Below are 19,247 nucleotides of genomic sequence, written 5' to 3'. Positions count from 1 at the left end.
TTCTATACAACAAATGTTTCTTCTAACAACCCCACAATATCACCCCTTACTATAAGATCTCCTTTCAGCTTAATCTCTCCCACTCTAGGTTCCCACACCGCCCCTAATCCCGCTTGAAGCAGCCCTGAGAAACATCGTCCACTCTCTCTCCATACCACCCCACAAAAATTTTCGCCGCCCCAACACTTCAACACTATTTTGTATTATTTTTCTTATTAAGAAGGCAGGAATGTCAGGCCTCTGAGCCCAAGCCAAGCCATCTCATCCCCTGTGACCTGCATGTATACGCCCAGATGGCCTGAAGTAACTAAAGAATCACAAAAGAAGTGAATATGCCCTGCCCCACCTTAACTGATGACATTCCACCACAAAAGAAGTGTAAATGGCCAGTCCTTGCCTTAACTGATGACATTACCTTGTGAAAGTCCTTTTCCTGGCTCAAAAAGCACCCCCCTGAGCACCTTGCGACCCCCCCCCCCGCTCCTGCCCACTGAGCACCTTGCGACCCCCACTCCTACCTGCCAGAGAACAAACCCCCTTTGACTGTAATTTTCCTTTACCTACCCAAATCCTATAAAACGGCCCCACCCTTATCTCCCTTCGCTGACTCTCTTTTCGGACTCAGCCCGCCTGCACCCAGGTGAAATAAACAGCCATGTTGCTCACACAAAGCCTGTTTGGTGGTCTCTTCACACAGACGCGCATGAAAGGGAAGACATACAAAAACAAGGTAAATAAGTAAACTACATTGTATGTTTGATGATGGTGATGTTAAGGGTGGGGAAAGAAGAAAGCAAAGAAGGATAGGAAATGGGAGGGGGCAATTCTAGAAACCATAGTCAGGGAAGACCTCACTGAGAAGGTGACATTTGAATTATACCTGAGAGATGTGAGTATCTGAGGGAAAGATATTCCAGGAAGGGCAAACGTTAAGTGCAAAGGCACTGAGTGGGAGTGTGCCTGGCAGGTTCAATCTATTGAACCATGACACTGGGGAGGGATGGTGGCTACTCTTGGCTTTGCTGGCTGGCCACTGGTGAATGAGAGACGTAATAAAGCATTCAAATTAAAGATATTAATGCCTAGTCTTCAGGCACTTAGACATCTGATGTGGAGTCTGAAGTTGCAGTAACTTGAGAGAAGACCATACATAACTGGATAGATGAATAGATAGATAAATGGATGAATGGAATTGCCTTATGGCCATACTGAGACACAGCAAAGCCAACTCGAATCACGCACGGGGTACCATGGCATAGGGGAAAGCACTCGATGTCATCTCAGCAACACAGCTGTGTGCCTGGAATAAGTTTCCTTCCGGAGCTTTCATTCTTCCACAGACAAGATAAGAATAACATCCTTAAGTGGTTGGTACACCACAGGTTAAATGTTCAATGTTTGTTATATGCCAGGCTACGTGTATTAACACGAATTTACTTAATCCTTACTAGCCTCTGAGGTAGGTACTACTGAGACAGCCAGGTGGGAAGGACTCCTTGGCAAAACTCCAACCAGCCTGTACACTGGGAGGAATGTGCACTGGGATGGAGCCACAGAAGTTTGTGTCGTTTGCAGTGGGTAGGAGCCTGGTCCCTCCTCTTCCTGTGAGGAACCTGGAATTCAATCTGTGAGGTGGGAAGAAGCATGTACTAGCAGGACTAGTACCTGTTTCCCTTTTTTCCCTTTTTGCCCAATAAATCCGATTTTTCTTACTCTTCAAACTTCTGCAAGCCTAAACTTTCGTGGCCATGTGACAAGGATCCTGTCTTTAGCTGAGCTAAGGAAAAGTCTTCCAACGCTATCATTATCTTTATTTTACAGGTAGGAAACTAAGGCACAGAGAGATTAGCTAACTTGCCCCAGGTCACACAGCTACTATCTGACATAGCTGGGATTTGAATCCAGATCATCAAGCTCTAGAATCTACTCTCCAATTTAGCACACAATATGGCCTTTCAGTAATACAGGAAGATCAGTAAGCAAATGGATAGGTGGTAGGGCTCCAAAAGTATTAATCTCCTCCTCCTGCCTCTACTTCCTCCATCCCTTTTAGGGTTTCAGGGTCACAGGGGAGTCACCAGGGCTGTGATCCTGAGGGTGAGTGCTCCTTACATGTGGTGCCCCAGACACTTTCCTCATGTTAGTCCTGGCCCTGGCAGCCACTCCTGCAACTCTGACTGCACATGTGCAATTGAGTTAATGAGCAGACGCAGCCCCTGACACTGTCACGTTAGTAGGTAGAAACACCTGGAAACTCCGCTATCACACCACAAAGCTTTCCACGCGACCACTATTCTACTGTCTTTATCAATATAACTTACTATTTCAGAAAATGCTTGCCCAGGAAGGTAAAACTCGGAAATAACCTCATTGCTTATTCCAGGAACTTCCTGAAAGACCCATCAATTCTTCAATAGAAAGCATCAAAGGACAATTTACACCCTAAGACTGAACCCCTGACCTCAAAATCTTTCCCTTGCTATGTTCACCAACCTCAACAGAAATATTAGGATTCTTACCTGATCCTAGCCAAGCCCCCTCCCTCATCTCCCATTAAAAGGTCCATCTTCAACCAAACTTAAGTCTCAATAAATATCTGGACATTGTCCTTTCAACTCTGGGAAGCTGCTAAGACTCTGTCCTTACTGCAGAAGAAAAAACAGCCTTGTACCCTGGTCTTCTCAACAGGTTGTTCTGGAGATGTTCTGGGAGACTGCATTAAACACAGCTTCGCACCATTGAATAAACTCAGCAACAAGCCAATGCATAAAAGTAATCTATGCTTCAGGTCACAGAAGCTTCAAGGGGAAAAAAACAGAATACTCTAGGGCCATTGTTCACAAACTCATTTGAAAACATCCTGGAAAAATTTTCCCAAACACATGGAAAGAAAGAGAGGAAAAAAGAAGATATCTGAATAATGTGGACTAGAATAAAGAGCTGCCAGGAGCTGTTTATTTAAAAACAGTACTTTCTTCTCTGGCTGAGTCCCTGGTATTCTCTGCTGCAATCTGTAGCTGGAGAATTTTGAAGAATGCAATTAAATTCAAATGGTTTGATGAGTAATATCTTTTCTCTTCATATTTGTCTAAAACTTTTTTTTACTGAATAGCGAGAGTGATGAAAGTGTTTTCCATAATAATAACAATGACAAGGGCCTGATGATGAACTACAATTAGCTCAGTGATTCATCAGTTAGCAGTGAAATTTTCAATGCATCCTGACATTTAGAGCATTTGGTTGTGATTAACAGTCTTTGAAATGTCACCGAATTTTATTTAATTGGCTAAGAAAAAATTTTAAAAGGTAATCACTGCAAAGATCACATTCATCGCCAAAAATGATAATTGCAGTTGTCACATGACAAGGTAGATGCTAACTACTGTAGCAAACTGGCTCTGTGTTCTTACAGAATCTAATGAATGCAGCAGAGATCAAGAGCTTGAAGGGGCTTAGAAGTTTTTTTGAATGCTCCTTTCAAAGCCATTTGTATCAAGAACTGCAAGCCTTTAAGTCATCTGAGCAAATACCGAAACTGAAATGCAGGTAACTGTAAAACAGAATTAACTCCATTCAATTATAGTAACCTCTGAACCATTCTAAGCTCCAGCCACGATCACAATTTTAAGCACGTGTGTGTGTGCGTGTATATGTGTGTGTTCAAGAAATAACTTTTTATTTCATATTGACTTGTAAAGGCAGGCATAATACACAGGAAGATAATAATATCACTTAAAGGTCATATTGATGAAGTAGAAAATATTAATAGACAAAGCTTCATTTTCATGGGAGATTAACCACCTCTGTGTTTGTCAAAGAGTTTAGCTATTTAAAAGCTCACTGGCAATAGATGATATGAAATGTTTCTCCCTATGAGATAAATGTGCACTCAAACAAATATAGTGTTAACCGCCAACCAATCTCAAGCTGGGACATTTTGTAACATTTATCTTTGTGTGTGTGTTTTGATGGAGTCTCGCTCTGTCACCCAGGCTGAAGTGCAGTGGTGCAATCTCAGCTCACTGCAACCTCTCCCTCCTGGGTTCAAGCGATTCTCCTGCCTCACCCTCCCGAATAGCTGGGATTACAGGCACCTACCACCATGCCTGACTAATTTTTCTGTATTTTTAGTAGAGACGGGATTTCACCATGTTGGTCAGGCTGGTCTCGAACCCCGGACCTCTGGTGATCCGCCCACCTCAGCCTCCCAAAGTGCTGGGATTACAGGTGTGAGCCACCGTGCCTGGCCTATCATTGTGTTTTTTAAACAACATTTATTCGGCTTTTTGCTTTCCAAGATCTATATTCAGCTCATGTGGTTATCTGACTGACCAGACTCCAGAGGTATTTTTACAGGGGTATGGAGGGTTTTCCTGTTCAAAAATGCTTCCCTCACAAAGATTCAGGGTAAAAAAGTCCACCATGTGTTGGTGATTTCTCTGGGTCTTAATAGTCCCTGTGAAAGTGTGAATACACCTTCTTGGAGCATACAATATTATGCCCCAAAATGTGGTTGGTGAGCTGTAACTTCTACAAGATGCTAATACGGAGATGATGGTATGATATAAAGTGTTCCTGGGTTAGTAAGTGTGGGTAAACACATTTTTAAAGGTTTGTTCACTGCAGGACTTCTCAAGGCCTTTGATATGCCCAAGTACCTTGTGAGTCTGCAAGAGGAGGATGGCATCTCCTCACCTTGAGCACAACCCCCATGTGGGAGTACCCTGGCAGGCCGGCATTAAACTGCGCATGCTATGGGAAATAGTGTCTTAGGAGGGTCTGAGAACAAAGGTGACAGATGGAAGGGATGGACAGAGAAAGGGTACCAGGGAAAGCAACAGAAAACAGAGGAAGGGGAGCAGACACTCCTAATGACTTGGGCAAAGAGAACCAAAGCATTTGTAGTGGGAGCTGTGTCTAGAGACCTGGGGTCTCAGTGGTCACAGAGGTGGCACTTCTCACCCAGCCCAGCACTGCTGAAAGGGAGCCGGGTCCTGCCTCATCAGGCTGAATCTCAACCCCACGAGAAAGGGACCACCAGGACCACCTCATGGGTGTGTGACATGCACAGCTGCACAAGATTACACTGAGAAAGCTCCGCACTTGGTTCAACGCTTTGCTACCATTACCTTAAAATTCTCAATAACTGTGAACAAGAAACCCTGCAAACTCTGGCTGAGTTAGGCTTCTCAGCCCAATCTGCCTTACTCCAGGGGCCACAGACTTAACCATACAACAATCTCCTAACCCTTTCTCCTTCGCCACTTAGGCCAGAGAACAGGGAAACAGAAATTCACTGCAGGGAAGACTTCCAAACAAGGGACTCCACAGCTCAGAGAAGTCTCCCCCTGCTCTGGCCACTAGGTTTTTGAGATAAAAGGAGAGGGAATTTTCAAATTGTGACAGGTCTTTTCAATATCACCACCTGGAAAGAGCCTGCTGAGATGCAGGGACCCAAGCCCTAAGAAGGCACCTGCCCAGCAGCCTAGTCCTCTGTCCTCGCCGGCTGTGTCACTAAAACTATTACTTTGCTGTCAACAGAGATGCACTGTCCAAAACATGGACTCTTACATAAATGTTTACATCCTGTAGCCAACAGCCCCTTGGAGCTCATGAGGTGACTGGGGCTTTGGATTTGTACTGAGGAAGTTGACTTGGCACCTTCTCTCCTTATTTTTCTCTTCTCCTCTGCAGTCATGACACTGGCTCAGGACTGAGATCTAAACAGTCATCTTCGTGGCAACAGGTATTATTGGTAAAAGAGAGTCTAGAAATTAGGGCCTAGCCTTTCTTGAGAGGCCAGTATAGCTGAGTAGTAAAAACTCAAGTTTTGGAGTCAGGTGTAACTAACCCACAATCCAAGTTATGAACTGTGGAGTGAATGACTCACCTGCCTGGGCCTCTGCTTGCTCACCTGCAAAATGACAACAGCCTGCCCTACAGAGCTGCCTGCAGACCAACAGCAGCAAGGCCTTGGGAGTCTCTGCTGGTCTCCCAGCTCCTGCTTGACACCTCAAGATGATGTTGCTCCATTTAGTGCCTGTTTGTTCTCAGACTATCCCATGCCTTCTTCCTGCAAACCACAGCTCTCAAGCTCCCCAACAGTTTGACAAGGATCATACAAAGGGGAAAGGAAGCAAGGAAAGAATCAAGGTATTTCTAAGCAATTTCTCTACGCTCTCAGGGGATAGGCATTTTCTGGCCGTGACTGTGTCTCCTCCATAGTTCCAGCTTCCACAGGACAGGTCCTTCCCTCCATAGTCACAGTTCTTCTTGGGTAGCCTCCTCCACACTTCTGAATGGCCCATCTGAATGGCCACAGTGACTCAGCTCTGATGTCACCCCTCCTGCCTGTTGTACCCCCTGCCCTAGAGAGGAGATGCCTCCTGCTGATGCTAATCTGTGGATTGCTTCATTCTCTGGTTTCTCAGCTTTTCCATCCCTTATGCCATCAATTGCCCGAATTAAACTCCTACTATTTAAAATACCTAGAGTGGTTTTTATTTTTCTGCTTCTTAACATCTTCACTGCTATCTCCCTAGTCCAAGTCACCATTATCTTTACCCAGATAACTTAATGGCCTCCCTGTTATTGTCCTTGCCCTCCTAGGGTTGCTTCTAAATACAGCAGCCAGAAAAATGCTGTTGAGTTCAAAACCATGTCATTCTCTGCCTAGACCCTCCAATGGCTTTCCACTCCACAGTCAAAGCCCTCATTAGTGTCTCTATGACGCTACTCAATTTGGCTCCTGCTGCTTCCATGGTCTCATTCCCTAGCATTCTCTCTTCCCCACTGTGCTCTGGTTTGACCTCACTGGCTGGCATCTGGTTCCCTAGATGACTTAAATGGCCAGCCAGTCTCACTCTCCCATCCCATGCCTATAGATCTGCTCAGTGTCAGCCAGAGCTGGCCCACGATTTTTTTCTTTTTCTACTTTTTTTTGAGACAGAGTCTCGCTCTGTCACCCAGGCTGGAGTGCACAATCTCGGCTCACTTCAAGCTCCACCTCCCGGGTTAACACCATTCTCCTGCCTCCACCTCCCGAGTAGCTGGGACTACAGGCACTCGCCACCATGCCTGGCTAATTTTTTGTATTTTTAGTAGAGATGGGGTTTCACCGTGTTAGCCAGGATGGTCTGGATCTCCTGACCTCATGATCCGCCCATCTCGGCCTCCCAAAGGGCTGGGATTAAAGGTCTGAGCCACAGCGCCCAGCCTGGCCCACAATTTTCTAAAACAACACCCATCTATTCTCCAAGGGATGAGAAAGGCAAATCAAAGAGGAACTTACATCACTCAGAATGTTGAAGGCCTCATTCAGAGCTATATCCAACATTCCAATTCCTTTGGCGAAAAGTTTGTCCAGATGCTCCCTGAAGTGCTGAAACAACAAAGCAGAAAATCCATTAGTGTCTGTCCTGTTATGTGAAACACCAACCTTGAATGAATTAGATGTACGCCATGGCAAGACCAATGATTGTCAGATCCAACCGGTCATAATTTACTTTTTCCTTCTACATTCAAAACATAAGAACTTACTCAATGTAAAACTTACCTTCAATATTCATGGTTTAGCTTCAGTTACAGTTTAGGAAGAAAATCAGCTGAACTCTGGTGAAAAGCATTTAATTCATCTAAAATTGCCACTTTCCTCTCCCGTTTCATCATTGGTGACTCTTTTCCTCTCCTACCCCTACTCTCCCGCTCCTGATCACATTTAGGACTCTGCATATGCACCCCTCCACTGGGAACCCACTCTCAATCCATTCCCTGGCTCTCCTGCCACGCTCTCTCCCACCCACTTTTCACATCTCATATGGGCATAACCCTCTTCCCACCGCATGACGTATTCTCAGAGCACCAGCCTCTAAGACTAGCCTAGAATGCTTCCTTTGTGACTCCATGCTGCCATCAGGTACTCAGATCCACCTTTCACTGAGCACTGCATAATTAAACTCTGTCCCCACCTAAGACTGTGACATTTCTTAAGATACGGCATTACTCTGTCTTCATGTCTACCACATGCATAATACACACAGAAGGGGCTCAATAGATAGCTCTAAGGAGCAAGGATAAAGACTGGATCACAACATGAAAACTGATTATAACAAGAGAGACACAGGCTAGAAATCCAGAAGAGCTCCAGGGAATAAGGAGAATGGGAGTGAGGCTCTTCCAGAGTAGGCCCTAAGACCCTTCTGGCTCTGCAGAAGCTCAGCATTAGCTAGAGATTAAAGGGGACTAAAGAAAGTAACTGCGAAACCCCACACGTTTCTGCTTCCCAACAAAGGGGCAAGAGCGAATTCAGGCTCATGCCCAGGAACAGGTCAGTGCACACAATGCATGTCCAGGAACACATGCATGTATGAGTGACCCAAAAGCCCACACCCACGGTGGCACCACGGCCTCGCTTTGCTTTCCAGTCACTGCATTCCGAACCCCTTTCTTTTTCTTTTTTTCTTTTTTTTGACTGGAACCATGTGCGCCTTTATTAGCTGAGCCACTGCTTGAGAGGGATGAAGCGGGAGGAGTGGGTGGCCCCGATGCCGGGCCCGCCGTGTTTTATGGGCTTGTAGGTGATGGAGAACTCGCCCAGGTAGTGGTCGATCATCTCGGGCTTGATCTCCACCTGGTTGAAGGTCTTGCCGTTGTAGACGCCCACCATGCTGCCCACCATCTCCGGCAGGATGATCACGCCCCGCAGGTGCGTCTTCACCACTTCCGGCTTCTCCACGGGCGGCACCTCCTTCTTGGCCTTGCGCAGGCGCTTCAGCAGGGAGTGCTGCTTCCGCCGCAGGCCCCGGTTCAGCCGCCGCTGCTGGCGCGCACTGTACAGCGGCATCAGCCGCTTGTAAGACATGTCCAGCAGCTGGTCCAGGTCCACGCCGCGGTAGGTGAACTTGCGGAAGGTCTGCTGCTTCTTCTGCTCTACTTCTGCCATCTTGCCGGATCCTCAGAAAAGAGCTCTCTGGTCCGCGCCTGCGCAGTTATCACGAAATTACCCTTGCTTTTTCTATTGAAATGGTTTTTCTCCCCAAAGGCATCCCCACTTTTGTCCGCTGGGAAAACTGGCTGGAGGACTCACCAGGAGGGAGAGGAACAGGAAGAATGAGCTCATGGAAAATATCCACCCATGATTTCCTTGCTAAGGAGTGGCTTGCTTTCTCTTACCACGCCCTAACACCCAACAACGCCCCAGGCATGCCATCAGCACTCAGATGGTGAAACCCATTCATGATGTGTCTAATTGGCCACACTGCTTAGGACCCCCAAAATGATCACGGAATCAGAATGGATCGTAGAGACAAATCTTAGGGCATGCTGATTGTTTTAAGATGCTGCTCTGTCTCTCCTTGGGTCCCCTCAGAAGCAGTAGGAGCCCCCAGTCATTGAGCTGGGCAGAAGATTTGCTCGCAAGATGGTGCCAGTGTGAACGCCAAAGTTTGGGTGGGTTCTTCATGGTAAAAACCTTTGAATGACACCTGGGCCTAACATGAATCGAGGCTGAATTTGAAACTGGTTGCTCACCTTGGGCACATATACAACCCACAAGACCCTCTTCCCTGGCCCGCTCCGCTGTCATAGCAACCTTCCTTGCCCTCTGGCCCATCAGAGCAGCCACCATTATTGAAGCCTGCCTGGTGTTAGGCCCTTAAAAAATACAGTGCAACTGAGTCTTCATGACAATCATGTGAGGTTCCATCATCCCACTTTACAGATAGAGAGACTGAGAACTGTGTCCAAATACACACACCACCTAGTTGCCTGGCCCAGGTTTCAATCCAGGTCACCTACACCTACTCTAATGCCCTTCTTCTTTCTGCTAATATACCTGTTGTTTCTCTAAATTAGCAAAATAATTTTTGTTTTCTTTTTGAGCACCTTGTATGCCAGGCACTTGCCATGGGCTTGACATATACCTGAGCAGTCTGGCTCCAGAATGCTCACTTTAATCTCTGCTCCTGGGTGGGAGCTAAGTCTTCAGGAGATGATCAAATGGCTTGAGTGATGGGGGAGAGGAATCCTGAGGGCCAGGGAACTAGGCAATCTCAGGGTGAGGAGCCAAGCTCTGTGCGTCTCTTTTCTTCCTGCCCGATTCTCAAGGCCCATCAGGATGCCAAGTGCATGGCAGGTCCTCCAGGAATGCCTGGTGAACAAATCCAGGCAATTAACCGAGTCCAAGGAAGCCAGGCGTCCCAGCTGTAGTTGGGCAGGAAGGGGGTCTGCCTTCACCAACAACCACCCCCCGGTGGAAATCAGGCTTGTGACCACCATGAGGACTTAGGCTCTGAAAGTGTCAACACATGGTGGTCCCCACACCCTCCTGCACCCACCTAGGGACACGGAGCATGATGAAACACCCATCACCCAGCTCACTGAAAGGCTGGTCATTAACCAGCCCTAGATTCACAAAGCTGTGGCCAGACTCTGCCTTTACAAGTTCATTCTATTTGCCTGATGTCATTTCTGCCAAATGCCTTAATTGCACTCAGTCACACAAGTTAACACAGCATTTTTTTCTTTTTTTTCTTGAGACGGAGTAGTCTCGCTCTGTCGCCCAGGCTGGAGTGCAGTGGTGCGATCTCGGCTCACCGGAAGCTCCGCCTCCCGGGTTCATGCCATTCTCCTGCCTCAGCCTCCAGAGTAGCTGGGACTACAGGCGCCCGCCACCACGCCTGGCTAATTTTTTGTATTTTTAATAGAGACGGGGTTTCACCGTGTTAGCCAGGATGGTCTTGATCTCCTGACCTCATGATCCACCCGCCTCAGCCTCCCAAAGTGTTGGGATTACAGGCATGAGCCACCGGGCCCAGCCTACACCGCATGTTTTTAAACAACCTGCACAACATTTAATTTTTCTTTTCATCTCTGTGTAGCTCATGTGGCACTTCAGGCAATGGTTGCTTTTTTACAGTTGGACATTTAGATCAAATGTAACAACATGTTATCGAGTTCCCTTTAATTCGCTTTTATAACAAGGTCAGTTGTGATTTTGTTTCTTCCTGGTACATATCTGGTCCATATATTAGACGGAAAAACTATCTTCTCAAGTTAAGGACTCCCAAATGATGCCACCAATAAAGGACTCTCTGTGTTTGTTTCTCCCTCCTCTCTCTCTCTCATGTCCAACTCCCTCTTCTCCTCCTCCACACCCTGACCCAGATCACCATCCTGGTCTTTGGAGCTTCATTTAGCCCTCTGCCCAACTCTCCTACACAAAACCAGCTCTTGTCTCCCAGGGAACTACCTCCCATGATGTGTCCTCCACTAAGAGCTGCTCTGTCCAGTTAGGTAGCCTTGAGCCACATGTAGAATTTACATTTAAATGTAATTATTAATAAAATTACCTAACATTAAAAATACAGTTCCTCAGTAGTGCTAACCTCATTTCAAGTGCTCATTAGCCACATGTGGCTAGTGGCTACTGCACTGGACACTGCCAATTAATGAACATCGCCATCATTGCAGGAAGTGCAACTGGACAGCACTGACCCAGAGACAGGGGTTAAAATGGACCTTCCTTCCTATCAAGCCATGGACTAATGGTGAGTCAGAGGAAGGTCTAAGACCTGGACCCAGGGACATGTGTGAGTTTTGCCTGCCCAGCATCAAGTCCCCTTCTTCTGATTTTCCTTCTCCCACCAACCCATAATTCATATGATTGGAGTGAAGCTAATGTCTCTCTCCCTCCCTCCCAGATCAAGGAGTGGGACCATTTATCAGACCTGTCCAGTCTATGAATTCCACCCCAAGGGCCACAGTTGTGCACGGGCATTGAGCCAATCCCTGGACTTCTGCTGGCACGTGGGAGGAAGGACTCTCTCTTTCCATGAGGATTGCTGAGAGGAAGCCTAGGGCTGCCAGCAATCATCCTGCCACCGCAAGGGAGGTGCACACCTGAATGAAGGTAACAGCCGCAGAGAGCAAAGCCCACATGGAGGAGCCAGGACAGGATGGAGACAACAAGGCTTGAGCCCCTAGATCCGGGCATGCCTGGCCTTTTAGGTAAGTGAACCAATACCTTTGCTCCTCTGCTTAACCAGTTTTAGCTGATGTGGGCCACTTAATTGAAAAGATCCCTTATGATTACCACAACCAAACCAATGACCCTGGCTGCGGAGACCATACCTCGTGAAAGCTTCCCCTGCATTAAAATGATCTTCCTCTTCTCCCCTATGCCCCTTCTCCCCTTCTTAATCACAGCCATCGTATGGTGCGATCGGTTTACCGCGCCTGTGCTAGACTGAATACAGCACTTTATACACAGCAGGCTTTTGGTGCTCGAGGCTTTAACAGCCAGTGCTTTGACGACCCATGGCACGGAGGAATTTGTGATTTTGCTGATGATCAATCCTAACCATGTACACCCCAAGGGTAGTGTCTGGAAGCAAAGGAAGGGGCTGGCTGACTGCCCTGCATTCTCTTCATCACTACAGATTTATTTTTCTCTACTCCCAGTTGTGGTCGTTGTAAGATCCAGAAATTGTTATGTTTAATGCCATCATATCATTGTTATTGTGCGGAGGCAATTGGTATACAGGCCCTATGAACTCTGATTTAAAAAAAAAAAAAAAAAAAAAACTGGCCAGGTGCAGTGGCTCATGCCTGTAATCCCAGCATTTTGGGAGGCCAAGGCAGGCAGATCACGAGGTCAGGAGATTGCAACCGTCCTGGCTAACATGGTGAAACCCCGTCTCTACTAAAAATACAAAAAATTAGCCAGACGTGGTGGCAGGTGCCTGTAGTCCCAGCTACTCGGGAGGCTGAGGCAGAAGAATGGCGTGAACCCGGGAGGCAGAGCTTGCAGTGAGCTGAGATTGCACCACTGCACTCCAGCCTGGGCGAAAGAGTGAGACTCCATTTCAAAACAAACAAACAAACAAAAAACTGAACTGGGGGTCAGGAGACTGAATTCCAGTGCTGGTTATACCATTTACCAACTGAACCCCTGAGACAAGTGGCTTTAGTTCTCTGGCTTCAATTTTGCCTGCTGTGAAATGAGGATGGGAAAGCACCTGAGTAGTGGGTGGGGTAGTGAGAGCATCAGTGCCTCAGAACAGCAGGCAGGACTTCCTTCCAATTCCTGCTCTGACATTCGCCCTCTCTACAAGCCTGAGTAAGACACTGCCTTATCTGTGCCTTCATTTCTCTCTGATACTTGGTGGTACTGGGTTGACTTCTCCCTGGGGGACCCGAAAAAAGAAGTCATCTGAAAGAATTTTGGTGACAGAAAAAAAACGTGAGACTTTCATTTCATATTCACTAAAAGAAAGAACTGTCTTCAACATGTGAAAATTAAAACAGACTACATCTCCAACGCTTTCTATGCCCACTTCCTGGGTTGCAACTTTATAATCTAATAGACCTTGGAAAAGGAATTATTTTGCCCTTCGAGGGCCAGGTTTTCTCAAATGGATAGAGACACGTAGCTGACTTCACTGACCCCAGGACCCGAGTGCCTCAAGGGCACAGCTACAGAACAGAAGGCTCCAGATCGCCCAAGTCAGGGAGACGCTCAACAGCCGTGTACCAAAAGGTGGCCAGTTCTCATTATTTTTCTCAATTAAAATAAACCATTTATTGGAAATGGTGACAGTTCCATTTTATTATTAAACCTCAATAAAGGAGGAGGGTGGCTCTTTATCTTTGCTTCAAGCGACTCACGCAGCATATGCTGCTGCCCAGGAAAAAGCCTCGCTTCCAAAGCAATTAGTGCAGCTTAATGCCTGGGGAGATGAGCCCACGCTGGCGCCACCACTCCCTGTGCCCAAATGCCAGCAGCACGGCCACATCCGCTTATCTCTGACAAACAGCCACAACGTTCAGGCCAGCAGAGGATCCTGGTGAAATAAGCCTCTCCTTCACCAGTATTCAGTTTAGTTGAATCATACTGATGACTCTCTGTGATCACAGCAATCATGTTTTTTTTCCTGTCTATGTAATTATAATAAATGTTTGAGTCCTTCCTGTTAAGAGCAAGGTGTCAAATGGACATCAGCGGACAAAACAAGCCCTTGAGAGCTGGTGGTCCTGGCTGGGAGTACAGCCGCTATTTGGAGGGGAGGCTAATAGCCATCTATCAATGACACCCATCAGGGTCATTCGAGTACGGCAGACATGAATTTCGTACCCATTAGGAGTGGACAAAGGTTGTTGCAGCAACTCCACCATGGGAAGGCTTCAGAAGTCACGTCCCCAAGCCCTCCAAGGGCAGCCAATACTGGCAAAGTGACAACTGTATGCTAGGCATCACATGCTTTTTGTACATTACTTTGCTTGATCCTCCTAACACCCCTAAAAGAAAGGTACTATTACATTCTTATTTTACATGTAGGCCGAGGACACGAGAAAGGTCAAGACGGCAGAGTGGGTTTCAAAGTGCTGAGTCCCTATGCAATAGGGCCCCTTCACAGCGCCCAGGGCCCAGCTCTCTACGTCCCTGATAAACTACAGCATGCAGGTGGGTGCAGAGACTTAGGTTCGTGTGCAAAGCTAAGATTCTGTGCAGGGCTGGTTTCCAGGGGATGTGACATATGCAGTGGCCCAGAGTCCCATTTTCAGAAGGACTCAGTGTTTGGTTTAATGCTTTGCTACCACTGTCCTGAAATTCTTTATAATTGTATTTTTTGAATCTGTGATTTGTACGTGAAATCCAGTGGAGCAGTGGAGCATGCCTGTGAGCAGAGGAGACACCCAAAAGATGGTGTCTGCTGCTCCTTGCTGCCCTGTTCACACGCAGCACAGAATTCTGGTGTGTTGCTACAGTGCAGGTATCCTCAAATGGACTTCACTTTAATAGGTCACTTTGCACTGTGGCTGTCAGGTAGCTCGAGCTCACTGGAAAATTAAAATTAAGGCATTAAAGGTAAGAGTGTTCTGTAGAGCCTCTTTCATTTTCAGTTCTGTCAGTAAACAGACACAGGATTGCCTGCTTTCTCCTAAAACAGAGATGTGGCTCCTATCAGCCTAAATGACGAGCAGGGTCCCAACAGCCATGTCCACCCTCTTCTGATGCCCAACTCCTCAGTGAGACTTCCAGATAAGCTCACGGGGTTCTGTGGTCCCACTACTACTGTGCTCCAAACCCAAAGTGCAGAAGCCCATTTTTCAGAGGCTCAAAGGGTGCCCACACCTGTCCTCCCCGCTGATTTGGATATTACACCACAAGATTATCTGATGTAAATCTGGACACTTCCTCTTGATCTAATTCCTCCTGACGACACACACACACCCAACCCTAACCTCAACCTGGGATGAGTCTCTCTTATTCCCATTTAGTCTGAGAACTCCCTTGGCTGACTTTTACAGCCTCTTTGGGGCAAATCTCTCAGGGATGTTAGGGCAGTGCAGAGCCAATATATCTTGTAGGTAAGGCACATATCTTGTGACATGGCTACCACCAAGCCTAGGTTCCTGTAAATCAGACTGTCATTTAATTCCCGTGGGAAGCAGTGACATGGTATTTCTCAAAGAAGAAAACAGAATGGCTGAAGAAAGCTGGTAGGAAGGAGGCAGGCCCAGCTGTTTGCAATTTGGGGGAGACAGTACAGACACTGATAGAATGGCATCTGAGCTATTCCCCGTTTCTCCTTTACGTGTGTGTAACAAATTGATGTGTCTGAAGGTAGCAGCTGTTTAATGCCAGTGCCAAATTAGAGAAAAGATAGATCTCCTGGATGTGAACAATGAACATTATTTCATCCAGGTAGTCAGATTAGCTACATCCTCATTTCAATGGCAAAAGCACTAATTATTTCATGCAGGATGATGGTGATGAGCTCAGAATTGGTGATTCTCTACAATTGGGAAATACCTAAAGTGGAACGGCCCCTCTACCTAAGCAGTGCACATTTCCAAGTAACTGCTGAGAGGGAGGGACATGATGATTACCATGCCTGTGAACAAGGCCAGCTCCAAGAGGAGCCGTATTATGTGAGCTCATCGTCCTTCTTGTGAGGTCATGTGGACTTGTCAGTGCATCTCAGGGAACTAGGCTTTGCAAACCCCTGAAAGCCTGGGAAAAGCTGAAGCCCAGTGCTGCATGGACAGGACGCCTGTGCTGTGTTTCTGCATGGCATGGCAGTGTGTGTACACAGTAGGCCTCACCCTTCACGTCTTTCTGAAATTTCCAAAGGTCTCCATTTATCCTTTATGAACTTCATGAAAATCTTGACTTGATTCAAATGCGTTTCTTGGAGGAAGAATGTTTTCAGTGGCTGCAGTGTGCCAGGGTAGACAGAAGTCAGTTTCAATTCATTACAAACACAGTGCCAGCTCTGAGGATGCCTCAGCTCAGAAAAGGTACGTATTGATAGCCAACACCCGGGGGAATGTGATGCTGACCAGTGCTGTGGGTGCCAGCGCACTCGTCTGCATCAAACCATCACCTCGCAGTCACACCTACAGTTCTTTGCACTCAATGCAAAGCTATGGCCCAGGATGGGGGGAGCAGCATGTGCTAAGACACAGGTTAGGAGTCATATTCCCCATGCAGTGGTGGCTACATTCATTTCTGGGAAAGCTCAGCAAAGAAATGTGACCCCAGGGACACCTAAATTTGGACTTTTTCTGTATGAGCACTTGGAAGATTTGTAGCATTTTATAAAACTTGTATTCAATTAAAATGTGTTTCAATGATCTCTGTATTTTGCCAAGCTTAATTACATATGGGTATTAAACTTAATTGTCTGAATTTCTTCCATTCTTATTCGTGTCTGTGAATAAACAAATACCCTGTAAGGCACTGTGTGTGTGTGTGTGTGTGTGTGTGTGTGTGTGTGTGCGCGCATATATATATATGTATGTATGTATCAACATTAATTTGAACTTTGACCAGTCCCCTACTAGTGAAAGTTTAAATTTTCAGTATTTTATGTTTTCAACATTACTATAGTAAAAATCTTTGTACTCACATTGTAGTGCATATGTGTAGTAAGATAATTATAACAACCTCATGGAAGATAAAGAATTGAGTCAATAATTTCTTCATTTATACCATGCAGAGTGACTGTGAGGACTTAATAAGATAATGTAGACAGAGTGCTTCATACAGAGTTCAGCATATAGTAGGCACTCAGTAAACACTAGATCTTATTAGTAGGGCACCTGTGGCTTACAATCCCTTATGGCACTGTATTTTTAGTCTATTAAAGTATCCAAGTTGAAATTCTAGAAACAAACAACAACAATTAAAAAAAAAAAACCCCAAACTCTACATACAGAAAAAGGAAAGTCACTGGCTCCTAGAACGAGAAGCCTGGGAGTGCAGCTGTCTCAGTGAAGGGAGGGACAGGGGACCCAGTGGTGGCCTCAGGGCTCAGTCTGTCTTCTCTACTATATCTCCTGGCTCTACTTGGTTTCATTCCCCCAGCAAGCTCTTGAGCACACAGCTGCCTACATCAGTGGTCTCACATCCTCCTAGCTCAGCCTGCCCACTGGCAAGAGCTATGGTTGCCAGATAAATATAGGATGCCCAATTAACTTTGAATTTTGGATACATAACAATGAATATAATAAAAATGTATTCTTTGTTATCTGATATTTAAAATTGAGTGCCCTGTTTGTTTGTTTTGCAAAATCTGGCAACTTTACCCAAGAGCAGTTTCAGCAATATTGCTATCAGAAAAGTCCCCAGAAATACTCTGATCAGGCCAACTTAGGATGTGTGTCTGGGCCTGAGCCAATCAGGTGGCCAGAGAATGGGACCTCTGACTTATTCAGGTCTGGATCGCATCACCACGTCTGAACTTGCGGGTGTGGTGGGGAGAAATGGGGAAAGTCCTACCTGACTTCACCAAATGGGTTTTCTAAGGACAGAGGGATTTCATGTAAAGGATGAGAGAGAGAGGTGCTGGACAGATAAGAACAGTCAACTTATAAGCAGCTTCTCAGAAGAGGTACAGCCTTTTAGTGGCAGTAGCAAGGTCCATATTCTAGAAAAACACACTGATGCAGGCCAGGGTAGCAAAGGTGTGCCAAAACACATGCACTTCCACATGCATGCTCTCACTGCACTCATTTCCTCTGCAGCAGCATGTGGGGGCAGACATACATGTAGTGAGAAGATCAGATAAAGAAAAAATGGTAGCTTTTCCCAGGGATATCACAATATGCTTCTTAAAAGTTAGATAAAAGAGTTTCTAGAAAATAGGTGGTCCAGGGATGTTTTCAGGCCCAGCAGAAAGAGAATGCCCAAGACAGAAGAGAAGAGACTGCTACCATCAACTAATATTCTCTGGGTGCCCTCTACACACCAGCCTTGTCTCTGAGTCCTCATGAGTTCAATCCTCACAGCAATCCCCAGACAGAAGGTAGGTACTCTTATTACCCTCCTTTTAAGAATGAGAGAATGAATTCACATCACTTGACTAGGTCTCACAGCTAATAAATGGTAGAGCTGGAGCTTATATCCAAGCATTTGGTCTCTAAAAAAGTTTTTTTGCCAGAAACTTTTTATATTAGAAAATTTTAATGATCAACTTACAGCCAATCTTGTTTTATCAATATCCTGACACCATCTACATCGACGTCCCTTTTGGCAGCCAGCCTCCAAAATGGCCTCCTATGATTCTCACCCACTGATACGCAGACCCTTGTGTTGGGCCCTCTTACATTACACCAGGGGTTGGTGTCTGCAACAAAGAGAATGTCATAGAAGTGATGGTATGCCACCTGCAAGATTAGGTTGTAAGTAACACTATGGCTTCTATCACAGTTGCTCGTCTGATCTCTATTGGATACTTCCCTCTGGAGGAAGCCAACTGCTTTGCTGGAAGCAGCCCTGGGGAGATGCCATGGAGTAAGAAACTGAAGCTTCCAACCAACAGCTGTCAGGAAACTGAAGTCTCTTTCCAAGAGCCATATGAATTAGCTTAGACATGGATCTTCCATCCTAGCCAGCCCTTGGAAGACCAGCCCCCAGCCTACATCCTGAATGCAACCTCCCTAGAGACCCTGAGCCAGAACAACCCAGTCAGGCTACTCCTGGGTTCTTGAGTCCAGGAACTACATGAGATAATAAATGTTTGTTGTTTTAAGCCTATGGTCTCCAATCTTTTTGGCACCAGAGACTGGTTTCACAGAAGACAATCTGTTCAAGGACAGGGGTATGGGGAGGTAGCCCGGGATGGTAGCGGGGCAGGGCGAAGGATGAAATTGTTCCACCTCAGATCATCAGGCATTACTTAGATTCTCATAAGGGGCACACAGCCTAGATCCCTTGTATGCATAGTTCACAATAAGGTTTG

General features: G+C 46.3%; 2 protein-coding genes and 1 long non-coding RNA gene across 5 annotated transcripts in view; 1 reads left to right on the top strand and 2 right to left on the bottom strand.

Annotated features, from left to right (window-relative positions):
• CACNA2D3 (calcium voltage-gated channel auxiliary subunit alpha2delta 3) overlaps positions 1 to 19,247 on the bottom strand; it is a 951,279-nt gene that overhangs the window by 439,338 nt on the left and 492,694 nt on the right. For all 3 annotated transcript variants that reach the window (XR_004670571.3, XM_003818723.8, XM_034956678.3), the window contains exon 10: positions 7,292 to 7,381. Coding sequence is in view for 2 of the 3 variants with exons in the window: in XM_003818723.8 (XP_003818771.6) it covers positions 7,292 to 7,381 (90 nt within the window). In the remaining variant the exon portion in view is untranslated. The remainder of the gene's footprint in view (positions 1 to 7,291; positions 7,382 to 19,247) is intronic.
• On the top strand, positions 481 to 3,394 carry LOC106633824 (uncharacterized). Its single transcript, XR_008624753.2, has 3 exons — positions 481 to 730; positions 2,054 to 2,097; positions 2,384 to 3,394. It is a non-coding gene; the product is annotated as an uncharacterized LOC106633824 (long non-coding RNA).
• On the bottom strand, positions 7,455 to 13,117 carry LOC117979670 (small ribosomal subunit protein uS19-like). Its single transcript, XM_034956680.3, has one exon. The coding sequence runs from the start codon at positions 8,939 to 8,941 to the stop codon at positions 8,492 to 8,494; it is 450 nt and encodes a 149-aa protein (XP_034812571.1). The 5' UTR covers positions 8,942 to 13,117; the 3' UTR covers positions 7,455 to 8,491.

This window comes from Pan paniscus, chromosome 2 (assembly GCF_029289425.2).
Source record: "Pan paniscus chromosome 2, NHGRI_mPanPan1-v2.0_pri, whole genome shotgun sequence".
Classification (NCBI taxonomy): Eukaryota; Metazoa; Chordata; class Mammalia; order Primates; family Hominidae; genus Pan; species Pan paniscus.
This window is presented reverse-complemented; position numbering and strand designations above follow the sequence as displayed.

Bases quoted from the DNA above. Each gene is read 5' to 3' on its own strand.
- LOC117979670 (XM_034956680.3), bottom strand. From the start codon at position 8,941: ATGGCAGAAGTAGAGCAGAAGAAGCAGCAGACCTTCCGCAAGTTCACC.